Genomic DNA, 24,407 nt, shown 5'->3' on the forward strand with positions numbered 1-24,407 from the left:
TACATTTATCTTGTGGCCATTCACTGCTTCGGCGTTCGTATCTAATTATACGTTGGAGACATTGTTTATTATCGCTGAGTTATCTAACGTCTCCGTGTCATGTATAGCTTCTGTGTTCTCGTTCGCTGTGAGAATAATAACCTCTAGTAAACAGCTAGATTCCGTTAGGGTGTACTTATGTTGAAATTGTGTAGGAACTCGGGTTGCACATGTGTCGCCACAAAAGCTTACGGCCACAATAAAAGCGCCATTCAGCCGCCCGCATCCCACTCCGACCTCAATGTGAACGTCCTGGCTTCACAAATCATCAAAGAAAAAACCATTATTATTGACGTAGAGACAAAGGCGTTATCGAATCGTGATTGGGCGTCGTGTGTGGTTCACTATTGTTCAGACGTGTAACACGAAATCCTCCGCCAATTAGATGCAATAACTCTATCATTTATATCATCGCTTATAAAGAGTGTAAGTTTTATCGTGACACGTGATATTTATATAAACGGTCTGAGATGTTGTGTCATCGATAGCCTTTTTTCTGGGATGTAAACATAGACATTTGTGTTCGATATCAATCTGATACGTTTGAGTACTGTTGAGTCGTCAACTGCTTTGGCTTTCTTGTTTATTACATTTGACGCGGATTGATCGTTATCATCTTTGAGATGAGTTTAGATCAAGAGATCAGAAATGACAGGGATATGTCTTTGTACTGAATATTCAAGAAAGTTTACAGGCACAGTGACCAACTTAGATTTAATTTATTTTCCTTGTGTAAGCTTGACAACGAAGTTAAATATGTTGTAATTTATTTTAAAACAAAATTTGCCCTTTAAATGTTTTTGCGAGATTGAAACAGCGAGCTGTATCAATATCATGGCGTCCATTCATTTTTCATTCAAGTCAAAGACACGTTTGTTTAAAGAAATGTAAAAACGGTCCGAAGTAAACATTGACTCTTCATACTGAATGATTTATTTGTTTTGGACAGAAGTTTATTCTACGCGAGTTAAAATAAATAATAACCTCGTGAAACTAATTATTCGACATTTTTAAATAAAAACGAGATTTATTGCGACGTTGGAGAAGCGAAGCTGGGGAACTTAAATATGAATCGACTCGCCCCTTTGTTAGGCTCAAGAATTTTGAATAGCTGTTGTTTTCAATGTGGTATGGATGAATTTTTGTGGTCAATAAACTTGGTACAATACTGTTGCACATTCTGCACTTTGGGTAATACCAGCCACAAATTTTACTATCGATATACGAACTGTTGATACAAATAATTAAAGTACCGTCGAAATAAGTCGGGATCAAATCGATAACCTACGATTCACATTGGCTAGATAATAATACTTTATTATTTTTAGTCCCTCCGGAAGTAAAAAAATGGCACCCACAAAGCTAAACAACATAATACGTTACATGCTAAAAGCCTTCCGTGTAACACTTATCTTTGCCCGAACCATTTTTTGTCGAAAATTTTTGGTGTCCGTAAATTGACCAAAAATGTTCCCCGATCGGTCAATCTCTATAAAGGCAGTTCCGGTCATAAATTGTCCCTCCACATCCCGTTTGACTGTCGTTATTGTCCTGACCACGCCCGGGTATAAATAGTCCCAGCAGTCCTGGGAATACGACTAAACGGAAAGTTTAATAGCCCACCTCGCTTCAACTAGTCTTCATTTCGATCGACCACGAAAGCACTTAAAGAAAGCTAGACTATTTTCGAGGCAGGAATTTGAGCGATAAATGCCTAGACACCCGTAATCCATTTACGAGATGATGTCTTCAATGCGTTGAGAGCACATTTGTGTGTTTTTGAATTAGCTGTGGCATTCGCTCGCAATTTATTTACCAAGCATTTCCGGAAAGCGACAAAAAACGTCTATTAGATGCTTTTTAGATCTTTCAGTTTCAAACAAATTTCGTTGGTTCTGTAAAAGCTGCGGTCTATATTACAGCAACACTATCTCCATCTAATCTCACTCAATAATAACAGACTTAAACGTTTATTCTGTTCAAATGCCAAACAAATTCGGGTTAATCACTTATAACTCATCACTGGGCTATGTGACCTCCCACTTTGGTCTAAAAATACTCGCTGCTAATAACTATCTTCACTTATTGTAGGCAAATTTTGTCTGTCACACTTCGTAATACGTGCCACCGTATGAATATTTCATCAGCTTTTAATAGACGATGCGTTATCCTGTTTAAAAATGGTTAAATAATTAATTATGTAAGCAAGTGCTGTGGGTGGGGCCTCGTGGATGAGTTGTGGACTGTCACTATCCATTCATTTATTTTATAATTTATTAATAAAGCATTTCTTTATAAAGTCGATTGGAAATTGAATGTGTCTTAGGCTTACACGTGTCGAAGATCCATTCTGTTATAATATCGAATGAAAAGACAGATACGTTGAGCTGTCTGCCAAATTTTTCTATCAGTAAAGAATTTATAAGGAGGAAAAGCCTTTCGAAAGTCGTCCTAAAATCTAAGTTTATAATAAAACAGCCCAAGCCTGTCGAAATTGGGCGTCAATGGAGAGTCATTTTTTAATTCCCAATAATCGCCATCTGGGCCATAAAAACGTTAATAACGATGGAGAACAAAAAAACTGGGGTCATGCAACGTCGCGTGTGTACGGTAGCCAAACACAATCGTGCGCAGACGCAGCTCCGCTCATTAAAATCTTAAGGTGCGCCGTGTTGGGACAGATATGGAAATGTACGCCTAAACTAGGGATGATTTTGTTGGTGATGGATAAATTAAGGCTTTTATCTCCTCTGACGAAGATATGGGAACATGCGATATTGAAACAAGAAAACGTGACGTCATATTAATAGTAGGTGGGGGCTAGTAACTGGATTTTTGATACCGAAACAAATGAAGCAGAATAGAAGCAGAACAGAAACAGCGGAAAAATGCCCACAAATTCATAGTTACAACAAAAATACGTCATAAATCAAACGACCAATAACTATAAATGTACACATGAACCAATAAACGTTTATTTTGCGTTTAATACGTTGTTTTGTTATTTCATTATGTTGCGATTTTTAATGTGTCACGGCGGTTGACGCGGCACAATCGCGCGTAAATCGGTCGCGCGGTATATTGTCGCGCGTCGATTAACGTCGTAATGGTTCCAGACTGCCCCTTGGGGGGGTGTGGGGCCTTTAAATAGTCTAGTACCACTTTAATCGAGCAAGGTGGGCTACACAATGAGCCTGTAAAGTAACAACACCGCGAGGTATGGAGACTGGAGGTATGGACCATTAACGTTAGTAGCAGAATCTTGTAATTTTATGTTCTTACTGATTTCAGGATATGGTGATAGAGAAATAAACATTATTGACAGTGTTATCAGTTGTAGAGTTTGGGCTGATGTTGTCACAAATCAACAAAAAGATATTTTGATTTTTTCAAACCTATTAGGCTGCATGTAAGAACAGAAATTGTATTTATATTGCAAGATCTTAACGGACATATATAAAGTGGTCCCTATATATAAAAAAAAAACACAGTACCCTACAGTACATTTATAATATTTTTGTAGATTTATAGATAACATCAACCTAAATTGGTCACCAGTAAGCTGTATAGTTAACTTTTGCCTTTTTATATCAAAAAAGATCAAGTACCCAAAAATAGTCTAATTTAACGTAATAAAAGTAAAGTTTGTATATTTATAAAAGGGAAATAATCTAAAACCGTAGTACAAAATGTAGTGAAACATAATACTATATCAAAGAGCGTTGGCTTGGAAACGTAGCACCTGTGATTGTGTTTACTGAAACAACAACGCTCTGTGGATAGCGGGTTGTGGCATAAGCGGAAGCGGGGCGAAAATGTCTAAACAATTCTTATAGGAATACATCGAAAAATATCAACGTTATTAAAGCGAGTTCCAAAGCTAGAATAATGTCGTTTTTATACTAACAACTGTTTAATTTTATTCACTAAGGATAAAATTTAGATTAGTAGTAGACTAGATTATTAGTTAGATTTATAATATAAATGCTACTTGTTGTATTTAGTGACGTGCAACAAAAAATATGCACCATACAATTTTGATGCGGAGAATTTGTTGGTATAAGGCTGATTTTTTTTTCATGCAATAAATAAACACTCTAATATCATCACAAAATGCACAAGTTAAAGCGGAAGGGTAAATAATAAACACATAGCCAGCTGTCACGAACATTTTGGCGATGCCCTTACATAGGAAACAAAATGATTTTATTAAAACACTTTATTTTTTACAAATTGGAAGCTACAAATGTCTCGAAGACTAATAAAAATAAAACATATTGATTATGATGGCACTTTGGTTAGGAGACAGTCATGTCTATATATTTTTATCGCTAAAGTAAAAAAATACCTACCAACGCTTACATTTTTGTGGCTAACATCATAAAAATGTTATGCCTTATTTTCGTGTCTCAAGTTTTGAGCGGTAGCGTCTTCCAACCGTCATGTATGGAGCAGTGTTTGGTAACGTGAGGAAAGAGGTATTAAGTTACGGGGAAATATAAAAACAAGCTTTTGAGATTATTGAAAATTATTATAAAGTTAAAAATACTATCTATCTATCAATTTAATAAATAAATTTAGTTTCTTTTAATAAGTGATGGTTATACCAATCAGTAATTTTGTTTTATATGGCTGTCTTTTTTTTATTATTTCTTAAATTTTTATTTTCGAAACGTTTTCTTTAATAATTTTCGAATCGCTATAATCGTATAACTTGGGTCATTCATTACATCTGTTTGCCGACACTGTCCGTTTATTCGCAAATTGGGAGTGAATTTCAATAAAACATTATCGTAAAATTTCGTTTTACAATTTCATTACGACATTGCAAGTGGTGCATTGACAGTAAAATAATAAATTTATTTAATAAACCATCAAAACGTGGGTTTCGGGCGGAATATATTTTTAAAATTGCTAATAAATGACCTTATGTATTCTTGTAAGGCTTTATGTATTATTTTTTTGAAACTTAGTTAATAAAATCTAAAGTAAAACAACGGTTTTGTTCTGGTAATGGTTTTACTCTATTTAAATATAGACAGATGTGTCACATCCCTTTATAAATATAGGGTGTTTATAAATTAATGAATGAATAGGACACACGTAAAGTGGAACTCGGAAAGAAGGATACGAACGGTTCAAAAAAATAATATTTATATTAGGTATAGGTTTTAAGCAATCAAACGCCGAAAAATATATAATACAAGCTCACTTATTATTTAAACACTAGCTGTTGCCCGTGACTTCGTCCGCGTGGTTAGAAAATATAAGTTAAGATTATTTTAAAGAAGCCCTCGAAGATGAATAATTTTTCCGTATTTTCCATTGTATCTTCGCTCCTATTAGTCGCAGCATGATGGTATATAGCCGATAGATAACCTTCCTCGATGAATGGTCTATTCAACACAAAAAATATTTTTTAGCTTTGGACCAGTAGTTCCTGAGATTAGCGCGTTCAAACAAACAAACAAACTCTTCAGCTTTATATATTAGTATAGATTTCAAAATAATTTACTAGTTGAGAAATAATTTACTTAACTTACAAATAATTTGTAGTTATGATTAGGTCATAAGCGATATGATTCTTATAATTATGCGAAGTGCTCAACGAACCTAGATGGAATGTTTCACAATCGTCATCTCATTTAAGTAATGCTAATATACTGACTTGTTAATCATTGCAATACTAAATACAAATCTAAAATTACAAAAAATATTTGTAAAGAGTGGTTTTTAATTTGTTTATTCATCCTACTAATATTATAAATTCAAAAGATTGTATGTATGGGTGTTTGTTCCTCTTTCACTCAGAAACCACTAAACGCATTAAGACGAAATTTAGCACACAGATAGGTTACAATCTGGACTAAGACATAGGATAGTTATTATCCCAATTTTATATTCCGTGGGGTTTTTTTTCTATTTGAGCGGATGGTGCCGATGACAACAGCTAGAAACACTATTAAGGCTAATAATTTTAAACATTTCAAAAATATAATCTCATAACAAACTGTAAACAAAACAGCGGGCCACAACCAGTTCAAAAACCCTTCAATATCTAACAATCAACTTACAAATCAATGTAAAACTGACAATATAAACCCACACGACATAAAATCTGAAAATCAACACAATGTATATTATATACTAGCTGTTGCCCGCGATTTCGTCCGCGTGGTTAGAAGATATAAGTTATTTCCGCATCTGTTTTTTCCACATTTCCCATTGTATCCTATTAGTCGCAGCTTGATGGTATATAGCCTAAAACCTTCCTCGATGAATGGTCTATTCAACACATAAGAATTTTTCAATTTGAACCAGTAGTTCCTGAGATTAACGCGCTCAAACAAACAAACTCAGCTTCAACTTCAGCTTTATATATTAAGTATAGAGTATAGATATAGATATTATTAAGTAAGTGTACGAACTAACAGATCATGACGTCACTTCTTAATATAAAGCATTACAAGTCATTGGAATGAAAGCAATCTACTCGTCGCTTACAAGGACCCGTTCTATAACAGTCTAAGGAGTATGTATATTTGTTACTTTAAAGGTCAAAACCCTTGGTACGTAAACTGCGGGCCAATAAAAAGGCACCCTAGCTCACTTATAAGGTTTTTACGATTCGTACCCGCTTTTTATAACATACTTGTTTGTATCTGGTTACCTAATTATGTTGAGATGTCTTCGTGTGTAGTCATTAAAAATTTTAAGGGTGTATCGGTATTTGTGATTATATTGGTGTTGCAATATTTTGTTATAAACATGTAATGTTTATGTTTTTTTTTTTCTAAAAATGTAACGAAAGTATTTATTCAGATAATATTATTTTCTTATGACAAAATAATTTGAATTATCTCCTACAAACTACCAAAATGTATGGAGCATCTCATACCAAAAACAGATCAATTAACTCAAACACTTAACTGAACGAAGCACTCACAGTCCACAGACTCACAAACATTTAGAATTTCGCATCGAACTTCATTACTAGAAAGTGCACTATTTGAAATCTAAATTTACCGTACAGAGGCCGTCTTGTGAAGGGGTCAATGGAGGCATTGACAGTACAGCAGAAGCGCCTGATGAACACAATCGAGGCATTTCAATTGGAGTGCTCCTTTTGAGTGGTCTGCAGTGTATTCGTAAATATAGTACCTATTTAATATAGTACGTGAAAACTAGTATTGGTTGTAGAAGCTTGTATATTTTTTTAAAGATTGTCGAAAAGATTCCTGTTCTTCTTATTGAATGCTTGTATCTCAGTGGGTTTGAAAAACTTTCAAGTGATATGTACAAAGACACCAAGATTTAGAACAAACATTTGTATGTCATTATGTTTGTTGATACGCGAGCGACACATCGACACATCGTGTGTTTGCCGTGGTGATCTGCACTAAGCTGGGACGATTTTGATAAAGTTCAAAGTAATTATTGCTTTCCAACTCATCATCATCATCATCAGCCCATATACGTCAACTGCTGGACAAAGGCCTCCCCAATAGCACGCCATCGAGATCTATCTACGGCTGCAACTGAATTAATAGATCTTTCCAACTCCACTTGTTCAGCGGTCATTCCCCTAGATGGCGCTACCTCTCGACTCTTATCGAAGAGGTTAAAGCACGATACCCTTATTATACTCCACATAGATATTTAATTCATATTGATTACTAAATAAATAATTAACAAGCACGCACTGTTCTCAAGTAATTGCTGTGATAAATTTTATTAGCGAATTATTAAAGCGACATTGAACTTGGTGTTTTGTCTGCTTTGTAGATGAAAATAGACGAGACAAGTACTTAAATAGATAATTAATAAAGTGGTCTACTGATGAAGAAATGGAACACATGCCTGGTAGTGAGAAGCTGATGTGATTTCTGAATTTAATCAAAGTACCTAGCCTGTGTTATAAGTTATCAGCTACCACCAGATTAAATTTCATTAATATCAGTCCAGTTGTTTGAAAGAACAAACATACATACACATGCAAGCACTTTCTTTTTGACGTCGTTTTAAAAACAAAAACATTCATGTTGAAATAAGTGTTGTTGGGAAAACACTCGTGCATAAAACGGCAATAATTATTTATTCCCATAATTTGTTTAATTCTATGCTAATTAAAACCATTTTCATTGTGAAAGTTCAGCTTTGTAACTTCAAAGACCTATAACATTTGTTTAGTTCTTCGTGACATTGCATTTATATTGCGAGCCATGAATATTCAGGTGAGCACAAAAATCTAGGTTTAGGAACTAGAAATGTTACCAGGGTGCCTTTTGAAACTTACCGAAAATTACAAGTAGATACAGTGAAAATCTATTTAGTCGCCCATTGGGTAAAAAAATATGAGACAGGTATTTTAGCCTCTTTTGAACAACAAAAAATTATAAAGATAAATTGCTTTAAAGTTTAGGAGAGGGACTTCCATTCCTTTCTGTAATATGTACAAAGGATTACCTTATTAAGTGTTGACTTCAGCTCATGATTAAGGCCTCCGGTTCAATCCGAAACTAGTCTAGGCGAGAATTCTCTCATCTAATCTATATCTATACTAATATAAAGTTGAAGAGATTGTTTGTTTGTTTGAACGCGCTCTCAGGAACTACGGGTCAAATTCTCTTTGTGTTGAAAAGACCATTCATCGAGGAAGATTTTAGGCTATAAACCATGACGCTGCGACTAATAGGAGCGAAGATAAAATGGAAAATGTGGAAAAAACAGGGCAGGTATAAATCATAACTTATATCTTCTAATACGCGGATGAAGTCGCGGGCAACAGCTAGTTAGCTATAAGTGATACTTATAGCTAATTATTTTAAGTTACAGGTTCTGGATGTTTGTCACATTATTTTTGGTACGTTGTATGTTCATTATGATGAATAATGTATGTCTTTTAACTATCAAAATTTATAGATTACAGAACAATGTACCGTTACGTTCATAGTAATGTCCTCAATTATTACTTTTCCGGTGTAAAAACAAATATTTATGAAACTTCCTTCCTCACGAAATATTTTTGAAGTTCAAAAGTAAACAGTTCACGTAGTGACCGGGAGACTTCCCGTGCACAAGGACATTGTGCCAGGGTTACCATGGCAACAGAATAGATAAACTTACACAATATTGTAAAATCTCTTTAAAAAATGTCGCTTTAGTTAAGCCACATAGCAAGTGGAAGGATACAAATAAGGAAAGGTAATTATTATAAATTTAAAGATATTTTGAGGACATACTTAAATCTCTGTTTTGTAGTCCTTAATCGAAATTATGTTTATAGACTAAAATTATTAATTTATTGATAATTGTCGTCTAAAAATTATTACGAAAATTGTCAAATCAAATAAAACTAAAGGAAAAAATCCGAACATGAATATTACATGCTCTTTGTAATCGTATTTAAGTTAAATGCAGCCTCTAGCATTTAGCAAAAATTATCCTAAAACGAGTAATATTAGCACGTGAAACCGAGTGGCTACCCTAGTCCATAAGTCATGTACATAGTCCGATGACCCTAGCCGGAAGCGTACACCGAGCGGCGGCGCTGGCGCGAGGCAATAAAATAATGATGATTTATTTGTAAACATGAACGATGCGTGCGCGTCAACGCGCCGTCCTAATATTGTGTACAGGGGAACGGGGATGTGGAATTATTGTTGGATTTTGTGTGCTTTAGGGGTTGTTTTTGTATGTATTTGCGATTTGGACAAGTTAATTTGCGAATAAATATTGTTTGAATCAAAGAATTGGAGCTAAAGGTGTAAGTTTTCGTCATTATTCATGCGATGTCAAAAATTGATAAGTTTTTTTTGAGTTTTTGTCTTTAGTGCTAAAATGAATAAAAGTACTGCAACGTCGGTCTAGTTAACAAATGTAATTTATAAAACAAATCTTTCTATGTTTATAAACGTGTCACGTTAATAGTTTTATGAGATACACTCTAAGTCAATATTTACTCAACAATTTCTTTCCTAAATCTCTTATCTACATTCCTACTTAATATTTATTTAACTTAAGCATACCGACTTAAATAATCAACTCAGATTAAATAATTTAAACAAACCAGTTACCAAGATTGCCTGCCCCTGTACCGTGCGCCCGCGCAGCGCTGCAATTGTTTACAATAGCTGATCTTGTTTATTTTCGCTGCATATGGATTAAAAAGCTTCCAAAACTCTATTCCAGTCGTTTATCACCTTTTTTATTTACATATTGTTCACTAATATCCTTTTTTATGTAGCTACGTAAATACGTGTTTAGGCATGTGGGTGAGACTGACTTAAACATGTCCCTATTTCTCTCGTAACATTAAATTACTAAATAATAAGAGATAATTCAATTATTCCTACAATAAATTAAACTAAACTAATATTTACATTTTGAAAACTATATCAATTTAAAAAGAAAAATATACATTATTTACAAAGCGTCAAAAAAGACATCCTCATCCCTGCCAAAGTCGGGAAACGTGCCCAGAAGGCTGGCTGCATTGCCACGTTGTATGGCAATGCTAATTCTTTGGGCAAAATATAGACCAGCCTTCTGATCACGTGTAGAGTCGACCAAACGCTTTGCGAGTTCTTTATAAAGAACTCGTGCGCCTGGTCCCCATGTCCCTAATTTGTCGTGTTTGAGTTAAGGAAGTATAGAAGGGTGGCAGATTATAGAAATCATCCAAATGTATATGCCATTCGTTTTCGATATTTCGTGACCTATGACTTGTCTTATTCAATTGATTTCATTTATTCGGATCCTGTTTAAATATTTATGAGAAGATTCAATTGAGGGTTTAACTCAAATACCTAATTCCAAAATCATTTAATTGGAATCTTTTGCTAATTCCCATCAGACGTAAAATTTGCTTAATAAAGACCTAGATCACAAACCCTGTCAAATAAAAATCACAAAATGTAAGAGCAAAACGTAGACGTAATTTTCATAGAAAATACAACAGAATCAAACAAAAAAATAAATCCCTCATAACAACTTAAACCCAATCCTTACATTATGAATACCAAAGACAATAAAGCTGAGATCGTTAACAATTATTTACAACACTCATAAACCAATACAGACGGTATTTCGACACATGTCCCAATAGAGACCATAAGCCTATTATTTCTAGTTTTTATTGACATCACTATTTGACCTGTTTATATCGTTAAAATTATCTATGGTCGTAATATGCAACTATATAATGATATGCCATAAAGCATAGCTGGTTATGACTCGGTTTACTGTGTTATTTTTTAGGAGATTGCTTAAAATTTCATGCTGAATATGGGCATAAAATAAAATAAAAGTTTACAGTTTTTTAACGTAGCCAATAAAACGAAAATAAAAACTTTTAATTCACAATGTTTTTTACCTTCCAGTTTTTAGTACTAAATGAAATTTAATACCTATGGGAGAAACACTAGACTTGCTGCTAAGATTATTCGAGTCATCATTTTCGGTTCCTTTTTTTCATAACTTAAACTAAACTTAGTGAAGAATGACTTCAAGATAAATTGTGCCATTATGATCAGCAGATCTAAATTTTTGCGTAGATCCACCTGAGGTATACTTTCGTACATTAATTCCTTCAACAAATTGTTCTGAAAACCCTCTTGTCACAAGCCCTCTTGGCCAACTAAATTCACACCGAGCAGACAATAAAAAGTGTGTTATAAGTAGGACAGCTCACTGAAGCAAACAACAAATATTTCATTCCAACAGCCAATTAGAGTCATAACTGTTCTTAAATGGGTTAAATTAATAAAGAAACGCGTGATTTATTTCAGCATTTCGTCTTTAGAGGCAAAAACAATACATTTTTGACTTTAAAATGAAAAGTATTCGATGCAATTGAGTACAAATATTTCTTGATAGGGAATCATTAATACAAGAATTAAGTAGCTTAAAAAGTAAGGGGCAAAAAGTACAAGCAAAGGGACCAGGATCTCATTATGCCGCTATCCTATACCAAGTATTTCCCGATGCAAATACAGACTAATTCAATGTGGAAAGCCCTAGTAAAAAGCTAGTAGGTACACTAATAAAGATTCTGCGCGTGCGCAATGTTCTAAGAATGGCGCTTGGTTCCGCCACCTGGTATGTTGGGCATGAACAATGGTAGTGGGACATAGCTAATACCTAACTTATGGACATGGTATATCAGACCACCACTACCAGATATTACCCTTAAGTTAAATGGACCCTGAATTTGAAGGGTACCAAAAAAAGTCTCTAGTGCGGATGGAAAAACCAAAAATGTTTGTTTTTTAAATGGAAAATGTTTCGTGACTTGGATTGTGAAATATAGATAGGCAGTTTATGCAGTTTAACAGCTAAACCTCATAAGATTAAAACCCTTCATCAACATAGCTTGGGACAAGCAGGGTGGAGAAATATGGAAGTCTTTTCAAAATTTTGAAGAATCATATTTACAGGCTACTTCAATGGAGTAGGATTAGAGCAATATTGTTGCCAGTCATTAATTCCTTCATCTATTTAATACTAGAACCAACGTACTTCCGTAAGCGTCAAAGTTATTACTGTGATATGAGCAGTAAAATGTTTTATGACACCAAATTGAGATGTCATTTCAGACGATTAGTTAAGTATCTAATATTATGCTGTTTACGATTTTGTTGGTTAATGCTTTATAGGGGCAGTTGTTAAAGGGCAAAGGTTTATTGTTTTTAGGCTTGTGTGTATACTTTAATGAGGATGCTTCATGATCGTTACTCTTATGTGGGTTTTCGTAATCTTTAGTCTTAACGTAACCGATTTTGGACTTTAAAATTAGGTGTGTATTTACGTATGAATATTTTTTACGACGACTAAGGAATTGAATCCTTCAGTCGCGGGGGATTCGAGGATATTCATGTGACTTCATATTCACGTGAATTCATATTCGATTCAATACAAACACTTGTTCTTCGCGGGGATCAAACCCGCGATACGTCGCTTACTTCATAAAAGACGTTTGACGTGGAGTCCTCGGCTACTAACCATTTACTTTAGTGCTTTTGAATCAATCTACGATTTTGAAGGGGTCCAATAAAATAACCAACATATACAAAAAAACTATTAAGCAACATGGACGAAGTTAAGCAAAGGAGATGCTGCGGTGGGAGACGTTTTGGACTCAAACCAAATAATAAGAAAAAATATACCGTTAAAAGCTATACCGATACCTAATAAGTACTTAGTTTCGATTGAAAAGGGCACGAGCCTTAACCAAAATACAGAACATTGTTATTATCAAATGGAATATTTGACGATGATGTACTACGTTATAAATTTAATCGACCTCCGAACCCTCGCTTTCAAATATATGGAGCAAGATAAGTGAGAAACATTAGGAAATGTCTTGCCGATAATATTGATGATTACGCCATCAACATTATTATAACACGTCGTTATAATGTTTTATGGATCATTAATGTCTAGTTTTCGAAAATTTATCGCTAAATAATCTATTTGATACTAATTTGATTTAGAATTATCAATTAACTATGTTTTAGTAGTTTTAGATGATTTTACAACAAGCTGATCGCTAAAGGTTAGCGATCAACTATTTGGAAAGGCACCTCTAGAAGAAGATAATTTTAGCCCTTATCTTTGTCTTGCTCTATTTATTCAATTCAATTCTTGATTGCATACCATAATGTTACATAGGGAGTCAATTAAGATTAATTTGTCGTCTCAAATATTTGTGACGTCGGCGACGAAAAATTCACAAAGGTATTCGAGACGTGTTTGGAGAAAATAATAAATGGTTCCTCAGTGACTTCAAATAAATCTATTTCGTTTTAAGCAAGTAGATACATAAGTATAAATATAGTTTGACTCAATAAACCGTCTCAAAAACTTTCCATGAAACACTGACGCTGTGTTACAGAGCACGGAAGTTATAGATAGAAATTATGCGAAAACATCTGGAGTCCAGAAAGCTAAGCCCTTAGGACGACTTAGTATAGAAGTCTACAAATGGGAAGCGTTTCTATTCATAGCCAGACACCACATGCCTAAGACTGTGGCTAAACAAATCTATTCATAGATCCAAATGAATGAGTTGATCTTTGAGATGTACAAGCAACAATAAATGTTAAGTCCAATTAGACACATATCAATTATGGGGGAACACAAACTCATCGTGAAGGCCACAGCCGCTAATTGTTCGGTTAGGGTCACCAAATTGCAGAACATGCTCGTAATTGTTAATTTAATACTCCACTTTGGATCCGACAGATTTTTGACGATTTGAAAAAGGAAAGGGTACCTATATAGTTACTTAGGTAATAAGCAAGTTTTTGAATTGAAAATCCTCTAAATTATTTTTAAAGCACATATTAAAAAAATTAAGGATGTTAAGGCTGGTCTTAAGGACTTCCCTTTCGGGGATGTTCCCAGGGAGAGTGCTATTCATATCTTCATTAGTTTTTATTTAAAATTAGTGTTCAAAGAACTGTTTAGTTGTCAAAAACCGTACCGAAAAAAGCAAAAACTCGATACCAGGATGAAGAGCATCACCCGCCAATCTTTGAATTGCAGGCACTTATTCACACCACTTACAAGTTTTTACACAGTAAACGAGTTGAAAATACGAAAATAAATATAGGAAATCAACTTCCTTTATTTAAGACCCAGAAAAAGATGGTCAGCTTTACAGTACAACGTTGGACTAATGCATTGTCATTCATTTTCGTATCCTCCATCAGAAACCGTTACTCACATATATAATTTGAAGCAATACCAACACGCATTACCATATCCTGTGACTTATTGTCGTATGGTAACCCTGAGCGTGTTACAATTCTGCGCGTGCGCCGCGGCCATCTTTGATTTCAAAGACCGGGAACGCAACGTGAGACAAGCGTTATTGCGATGAATTTAAAATGCGATGGGTGTAGTTTTCTATGATAGATCGTTGATACAGATAAAGGGCAGTGAAATTATTGTATCGTCAATGTTAAGTATGGAATTAATTATATTTACCAGTTCTCTCTTTAGTCCTATTAAATAAATAAATATATATAAAGCCACCGGTACTGTGAACGTTTTTGGTATACAAATCATTTTCGGGTTCAAACTGCCTCTGTAAAAACGTACACGAATAGCTCGGCAATATTTATTCATGTATTAAGAAAACATACTTAAATTGTGTTATACAATAGTGCTAATTTGAAAAAACATAAAATTTACAGAAAAAAATGGCAGCAATACAATTTTTCTATAAATCTCATGAACAAACTAATATTACTTTATCTACAAACCATCATTAAGGTAGTATCATTTTCTTAAAGAAGCGTTGCCGTTGTGGGACCAAGATATTGCTCTACATTGGCTGTTATTTGTCCCGCTTACACTTAATAAAACCTGCTTAAACCACTCTTAGTACACTACCAGTAGTTACAAGTGCGACATTGTTACCTGCCGATTGTGAGTAGGGTCGCCAGAATTCCATTTGTTTGTAGATCAGGAAAAGCTTATGACAAGTCACATTAATCCTATAAACGCGAATGTTGATAAGTGTGGGCGTCTGTTACATCTTAAGACTGAAACAAATAGACGAATTTAGACAAAATGTATAATTTCGATTAAAATAACTATAGTAAATTATCTTACATTTATTAGATGTTAAAATTATAATCAGCCCATTATTAAACAAAAAATCTTAACTTAGATCACGATAACTACTCATTAGTCCTAACAATATCATCATAAAAACAAAAAAACCACACGATCATAAAATCCGCGATACAGTTGCGGTAGGGGTACCGCGCACAATTAAACGGGCTTCAATATACAGCGTGTTGCAACATGCCTTCTGCATTATTCAGGCCCGCGATTGACATGTCACTAGCCGCGTAGAGATCGAGCCGATTGAAGCGCCTGCACTCGCAACTATGGTAGTGCTCTGTTATTGTAAGGTAATAGAAGTTGTTTGTTTTTACGATTTTTGTTCAATGCGTTGTGTAATAAAAAGGCTTTTTTATGCTGTTTAAATAGAAAATCTAGTTTAAAGTTAGTGCAAAACTTTTTAAATGTAAAATACTTTAAAGTTTATCGTTATATGAAAATTGTGTATTTCTTTTTATTGTTAGGAATAAACCTTTGTTTTTGAAGGCGATTTTGCTAAAGGCAATCTAGCTTTCTTGACCTAACTTAGCTCTAGTACAAAAAGCTCTACCTAACGGAACAAATAAGCCTCTAATATCCTTTAATAAATATCTCCATTCATTGTAAAACTAAAAAGTCTTAGGTGCCGATGCTAGTGTGACAATAAAATACGGTTTAAACAAAACACCCAGCGCGGAGTCCCCGTGGTGACCACTTAAACCTTCTTGGAAGGCTCACACTACAAGTGACTCATTTCAAACGTTACTTGTTAAAATTTAACACAAAACGAACCTATAGTGTTATTTAGTAGTAAATTATTACTATATTGTGGTATTCAGGTAGCTTTACAAAACAAAAAAGGTTTTATTCCAATAGATTTAATAGAATTGTTTGAACGCCTATGAAGCCAGATAGAGCTTGTAACTGGAATTGAATCAAATTAATATGTATTAAAACCTTTCGTTAAAGCCAAGCATTGTTATTCAAATTTTCATTAGCAGCCGGCCGTAAAATATGACTTCCCAAAAAATATGACAGGTCAACAAAATCTCAATTTATTCGCGCCAAATAAATCAACCTGTACATAAAAACGGTTATTCAAAACATCGCCGGTGTAATACGAAAAGTCGCACCGAAAGGGGCTTAGGGTCCTTTTTTCAACCGAGTTCTTATTTCAGACCCTAATAAATCTGTCATTCGAACACTTAAGTATTTGAGAATTAAGGTTTTTGCATTATTTGCTCATGAAATCTTGATAAAGTGATATATTCTTTGACGAAAGGTGGCATAAAGAAACGGCTCATTATTCGAATATAAATTTTTATTATTCAAATTCTTGGGTATTTTTGGATTTTATTTATTGGAGATTTGAAGGAATTATATCTGCTTCAATCTCCAACAAAACTCATATTTAGTCCTTTGGTGTTATATTAAGGAGTTTCTTACCTTTATTCTCCACAGCTAAAGCACTTGGGAAGCGGTAAATGGCTATATGATAACTCCCTGTTTTAACTCCCCGATACTCACTGAATATCTCCTTCTAAATCCTAGTTTTCACTATTCTAATCAAATACATTATATAATAGATGATCAGACTGTTATTTATATAAATAAAATCATCATAATCAACGTTCGTACACACACACGTGGTCCCTTCATCTCGACCTTAAACAATCATACCTTTGTCTCATAACTTCTTGATATAGATTAACTAATCTATACGAATATATAAAGCTGAAGAGTTTGTTTGCTTCAATGCGCTAATCTCAGAAACAACTGGTTCGAATTGAAAAAATATTTTTGTGTTTAATAGACCATTCACCGATCGCTGCGCCTAATAGAAGCGAAGATAAAGAAAAAAACAGGGCGACAGAACTTATATCTCTGACCACGCGGACGAAGTCGCGGGCAACAGCTAGTTAACCATAAAAACAATATTGTTATCAAGTAAAAGCAATTAACAGGATTAATTAGGTCACGTACACAAGGAGGTTTGTTGTAAATGTAATTTTTATAAAAACGGTCTTACTCGTACTTTAAGTAGCTTCTTTGTTTTTAGTTACATCCATATTTAATACATTGCCTATTAGAACGTATAAAAATATTTCAGTTCCTTTTTTTTCTAATTTTTTAATATTTCTTTTGTGTTCTCCGTAGCGGTGTTATCATTTCCAAAACCAAATCGAAAAAATATCTTGCCTGAACATAATTATAAAAAAAACTATAAGCATTCTGATTTCTGACATCACACACCATTTGTACAGCGTGAAAACTTGGTGTTTCAGTTAATTTTCTAAGTTTTAAGTTAATTTCTTTCTTATATACGGTGATTTTTTAGTCGTCTTACAAAAGCAGCCCAGTTCATGTATCCGACGTAAAATACCCCTAGGCGCGATTATTATTTTTTTGTCATCAACTAAGATAATAAGTACGCAGTAAATTAAACAAGAGAAATCTGAAATATACTCTTAAAAATGATAAAATTGCCGCCGCCCACGCCATCACCATTGTTACAAGGCTCGGACCGCGCTCGCAACAGAGCTGTGTTTCTAAAAAACTACGAATTGCATCATAATATTGAATAAAAATTGCATTTTTTTTTCAAATCTTATAAATACCTATTTTTTTATCATGAACGTTTTCTAATCATTGGATACATCAACTGGGCTGCTTTTGTAAGACGACTAAAAAATCACGGTGTATAACATTTAGAATTGACAAATAATGAGGTTACAATTAATTCTTAAAACAAATGCAATACCTCGGCCAGTTGGCAGGTGTGAAATAACTGTCACTGCTACATTAGGAATCACTAGCACTAATTACGTATGTACACCTAATTTAATTACAAGAAACAAACTCATTACTTTAGCGTAACTAAAGCCACTTCCCCCGCAATTCTTAGCATCATCGTTGCCCTTATTGCTGAGGGTCGTGATCTCAAATCCCTGGAGCCAATGATAGACTGGCCTGTTGGTCTAGTGGTAAGTGACCCTGACTGCTATACCAGACGTCGTGAGTTCGATTCCCACCCGGGACAAATGTTTGTGTAATGAGCACGATAATTCGTTTCCTCTAAGGAATTTAATCCTTGTATCGCGGGTGGCTTTACAAATATTAAAGTCACATGTACACCCAGACTCAGATCAAGCATTCGTTAACCACACAATCGTTTGTCCAGCAACACATCGCGCACAGTGGCTTTAGCGTGGTGACCTCAACCACTCGGCTAAGTGATCAATATGATAGTTATGAAGATTTTGATTAATATTCAAGTCAATTTGTAGATTTTATCAGGCATCTACATTTTTGTGCAAGCATTTCAATAAGGCAGTCAAATTGGTACATAAAAAGCTTATCATGTACCATCACCTGTAACATAACACAAATTAAAAGCAAAATACATTTTTCGAAATTTTAATTAACCCTTTAATTGTTAACAGCTCAAGCATTAATATTCAACGCCGCCTTACAGACACAACTTCATTCGAATTTACTTTAATGGAGTACATTCCGCATGCCTTTGTAAATACCATAAACACGTGTATCACAAATAACGGCCACGGTTTACCATAGATATGTACCTACGAGGGCCATGTTGCAGGCACTGTACACTAATTGGTCATTTGGCGAAAAAACTAAATAAAAACAAAAAGTGTACAGCCGTAAGAAACGAGTGTAATTGCCAACTGGTTTTCATGAAACATTCATGATGCCATGATTGAGTCGCTCACATTGAGGGGCGCAATTACACTTTTAAAATGCTCAACTGACAGAATTCAGCTGCGTTGATTACTCGAAAGCAAGCAAAAAACATCGCTAAATACGGACAACCGTTTATTATTACGTAAAGTTATTCATTCTGTCATTAAAACTTACTGTCCATGTCTATTAAGCTTCTTTCTCAAATGTTACTACTGTATTTTGAATTCATATCGCCATAACCTCGGATAATGATCGCTTCGAAACGACTCAATATTGTTTCTTTGGTTCCGTACACTTGGTATATTACGATACAATTATACGAGTCGTGTTCCTCTTTTCATCGCTACCATGTTATGATTCTAATCATCGAAATCACTAAGGAAAAATGACTTTAAAAATGTAAATAAAACGTCAAATCAAAAAGCTCGTCTGCGCGAAATCTGTAAAACTTGTTTCACATCCAGCAACAGTTTCAAAACTTTCTTCCTATTCAGAGGACAATCTGTGTGTATCTCCGTCCTTGTCGCTCGTACACGCGGGAACAGACAGATCGCGTGGGCGAAAAGGACAGAGTACATGAAGACGTCACGCGGGGCGAAGGCGCGCGAGTGTTCTTGCACTTGTTTTATTTATTTTGTTAGCCGCCAGGTTTTTTTTTGTTCGTTTTCTCTTGCTACGTCTTTGTTCGGGTTCGGCCGGGGCGCGCAATCGTCCGTGCTCGGTAAGTTGGATAATTTCTTTATCCTACTCAGCCCACCCGACAATTTTCTGGGGCCGCATTATTATGAGGTTGATTTGTTTAATAATTTTATTACTGGGCGCATTGCGCATGCGCGCGAGCTATTGTGTTCTTATTTTTGTTTAGCTTTGCGCTTTTAGTATTCGCTTTAGTTTTGTTTTTCGTTGTAAACGTGGGAATGGATTGTTTTCTCATTGTTTATCTGATTTATCCATTGTTTTGCTGTTTATAGCTAATGTCTATTTTATTAACCTGTCGATAAATTGTGCGAGTAAATTATTTGGTCGCATACAATTCTGTATGACATCATTGAATTTTAGTTTAAATGTTTAGAAGGTTGGTACATTCTGCGTATAAATGAGGTAAACAAGTCCATCCATATAGCTATCAATACTGAGTGAGTGGCCTTTAATCTGCTACAACTTGAAAAATTAGCACATTCAATTCTCTACAGTATCCAGCTGTTTGTAAATCGTTTTTTGTTCAAAAACGTCCAGACATATTACGTCACGGATGCCGGTGGGTTGCCGAGCTTCTCTTTTTATGGCCTACGGAACCCCACTGTCAGGCCTTGGGTTCGCACCGAGATGTCCCCGCCGATACTCCGAATACTTGAATAGGGATCGTGAAAAAAGTTTCAAATGTGTCATTGTGTTCAACCTTTTTGGCGAAGCATTCAAATATTGTCATTGGACGAGATTTTGTAATTAAAGGACACCCTGTGATGAAGGAAACGGTCTTCTGGAACATACTGTACCTTATCAGGTGTTTATTAAGATGTCATACATATCTGACGTTGACAAGTACTACCAATCAATTATTTTTACGATGTTAATATTACAATCAATGCTCACGCCTTCTACATACGACAACAGGCTTTGCCTAGTACTAGGACATTTAAGGCTGGTTATACTATTTAGCATTACTACCACTTCAACAGCTGAAAACACTAAAGACTATACTAATGTCAATGTCTCCATCTAGTACTCAATATTGAATTTTCCGATCTATGTTTTAAAGTTCATTTTTTGTTTCTCAGGTTGGCAGCGGCGGCGGCGGCGGCTGCAGGAGCTACCAGCGAGCTGAGCTACCTCGCGGCTCTCCATCCGGCATATCGACCGGTGCCTTACGACCATCCCTTATACGGGGCTAATACTTTAAGAGGTAAGTGTAATAATACTAGCAAAAAGTCCAACAAAAAGAGGAAACTGACAGATTACAATTACTCTTTTGACGTAAATTACAGCTTTGCTGGTTGTGATAAGTCCAGTGACTTGTTAGTTAACTAGCCTAGCCTTTTGCCCAACTATGTTGGGGTCGGATGCTAGTCTAATCGGATGCAGTTAAGAACCAGTGTTTTACAAGGAGTGACTGATCGTCTGGATTTGTCACCCCAGTGTCTAATAATCTTGTGAATTTGAATCTTATCCATACTTAGCAAGTGACTTGTTCAAAATAATCGTTATTTCCGAATGTTTTAGTGATTTTAATCAAAATTTCTTAGAGTCTCATTTGAGGATATCAAAAACGTAAAATACTTAATGCGTATTAAATGCAGTAAATGTAATTTTCTTTTATTTCTCAATCATAAAACTGTATTACAAAGTTAAAGCTTACTTCAGTTAGTCATAAAATACATTTTATATCTTAACCGTCTGTAAGTTTTATAACTTAAAAACTGAAAATAGAGACCAAGTTTTACTCAAGAAGAAATTAAATACACGATAAAATGTAAAGCGTGTTAATTTTTCCACTTAATTTAAATTAATGCTTTCACACAACTGCATTTCTACTTTCAATTGGTCATTTGCCAAAATGTATGATTTTGCATTTTGAGTACAACTGTATTTTACCTACGATTGTATTCGTTTGAAGTATAGACACTGTTGTAGTTTTTTCATAATATTTAGGTGTAGACAAAAGTTCTTCTTTCTTCACAATCACATGCATAACTTGGGTACCGAGATGGACACCCACTCTTTGGGGGCGGAAATGCGTAGTGTCAGACTCTTACTGACCTAAATCGCCAGACCAGTGAGAAAATATAAACATTGAATTTTTGAGGACCTTTTAACCTACCTAAGAAATAAAATTCCAGTCAAACATTAACCCTCAATTACCGCGTTATTCAAGCGTAACTTGCAAAAAAAGGGAAATTAAAATTAAAAGTTATTCTTTTAGTACAAAAAATAATGGTGTAAAGTTCAGTGCTAACCCGTATCCATAAAAATACCCTGGCCAAACCAATAAACTGCCATAAGCAGGACAATGAAAAACAATCCGATAAGTCGCAATTAAACCTGAGACACGATATCAACTACACTGCACTGTGTAGGGTTGGCACTAACTGTAAAGTATATATGAAAAATGAAATGTCCATGAAGATGTTTGTAACGAAAATTCGGGCAATGTCTGCCGATGTCAAACCAGGTAATTATTCCTATTTCATAAAAAAAAGGTTTACTCTGTCTCACTGAACCGGCAAATCCGTTAGAAATTACTTCCGTTCTGATCCTATCTTTCCGTAGTAACAGCAAAGTGCCAACCCTAGGACGTGTGAACGAGGTAACGCTACACCGCTCTCGTAATGATAAATCTGCAACACTAGTATGTTATTGCAAATTATATGCATGCCCAGACACTGACATTGCCGTTCATATGTACACAGTACCACCAACATAACTTGGCACTTCGGATGTAAGATAAAATACTGCTAGAGCGAGATCAAAGTCTACATATACGATAAGTGAAACAGAGACGGTAATATTTTGTAGCTCTTTCCAGACGTGCCAAGTTAAATGGGCTGCTTTGTACGGATGCATCCGTTGAAAGCTACGTTTCCGATTCGCGTTAATAAAAATAAAAGTGATGTGTACTTATTAAGTATTATATTTGAATTTACTGTCCCATTATTTATTTAAATGATTTAAATGGTGACTGTTGAAATCACCATATTTTTTTAACATAACATTCTAAATTTATTGATTTCTCAAACGACCTTTTCTATTTAACTCCTATAGTGTTTATTGGTTTAATTTAATCTAGTGATTTTCTATAGTCAGAAACACTTCTCCAATTCTAAACATCATGGTATATTTGGCCAAGATCCAGATGCAAAATTACCCTTTTATATTTTACATAAAAAGATGTGCACCACAAACCATTTCAGAAGCGCACTAAATCCAAAGTCCTCTGGATTAAATTTCTCTACTTTCGAATCTCAATAAGCATGGTATAAGCATTGCATATCTCACTGAAACCAATGCGCAACGCCACAGCCGAACACTATCGCCACAATTTATCTCTATACAGAGGTGTTAATTAGGATTTGAACTCACGACTGTTACCATTCGTTCCCCATCGAAACCCAAACAAAAAGCACTTTTAAAAGCCCATTCTAAAGTTCAAATTCGTTTGGAGGTCCATAGATGACAGATACGTAAAAGTGGCTATTAAAGGACAAACCGTGGTAAGTCACGGGTTAAAATTGGCATGCATTTGAGTAAACGAAGGGTTGGTTTTCCGACCTCGCAATTAAGACGTTTCAGATTACGCGACCTGACTATATACGGAGCATTAGACTTTGGAGATGAGATGATACTGTAACGAAAAATGGCGGCTATTAAGTCCTTTTTAACCACTTTTAAAAAGGAGGAGGCTCTCAATTTGTCTGTATTTTTTTATCTCAGTACAATGGTTCGGAATTTTGTTGGTTGTTTTTCTGTTTAACGTGAAATGGCTGTCATTTGATCCCACTCAATTTTCATCAAGTTTGGCTTAGTTTTTTATCTGAAGTCAGTTTGTATATTTGTCGATAAGTTTTTTTCCAAAATAATATTATTTTATAAAGCATGATTCTCCCTAGAGTCATGCTCTCTACTACGACTTTTAAGAAATGCATACAGAAAAACCCAAGCCGTTAGTTTCAACCGTAAACTGGTCATAAAATAAACCAGTTTAAGAACCTGAACGTCCAATCAATCGGTATGATAAAATAATGTCATTACAATTTTTCACGCCATTCCGAAGCTTGATCCAAAGTTTTTGAATAACATAATTATTGGTGATTCGATGTCACGGATAGTTTTACTCTATTCAAGTTTTACGAGCGTTTTGAATTGATGTAACAGCCCTTTTGTGATTGGATTCGAAAGAACAAATAAGCTTAATGCTCATGTCGATTATTCTGTGGCTTTATCTGGTTTCACTAATGCTTTACTTCAGACCGTAGCAGATGAATTGAAGTTGGGTATTGACGTGAACTTAGAGACCAAGTTAAGGGCGAAAGGCGGGAATAAAAGTTGACGTT

The 24,407-nt window shown here is 34.9% G+C and overlaps 2 protein-coding genes across 2 annotated transcripts in view; both read left to right on the top strand.

Moving 5' to 3' along the window:
- Positions 1–21,387, top strand: part of LOC113498163 — a 136,815-nt gene extending 115,428 nt beyond the window's left edge. The window contains exon 3 of the mRNA XM_026878104.1: positions 21,138–21,387. Coding sequence (XP_026733905.1) covers positions 21,138–21,387 — 250 coding nt within the window. The remainder of the gene's footprint in view (positions 1–21,137) is intronic.
- Positions 21,388–22,506: 1,119 nt separating this feature from the next.
- LOC113498164 (zinc finger protein GLI1-like) overlaps positions 22,507–24,407 on the top strand; it is a 44,925-nt gene continuing 43,024 nt past the window's right edge. The window contains exon 1 of the mRNA XM_026878105.1: positions 22,507–22,528. Within this exon, the coding sequence (XP_026733906.1) occupies positions 22,507–22,528 (22 nt within the window). The remainder of the gene's footprint in view (positions 22,529–24,407) is intronic.

The sequence above is a fragment of the Trichoplusia ni genome, chromosome 10, assembly GCF_003590095.1.
Source record: "Trichoplusia ni isolate ovarian cell line Hi5 chromosome 10, tn1, whole genome shotgun sequence".
Classification (NCBI taxonomy): Eukaryota; Metazoa; Arthropoda; class Insecta; order Lepidoptera; family Noctuidae; genus Trichoplusia; species Trichoplusia ni.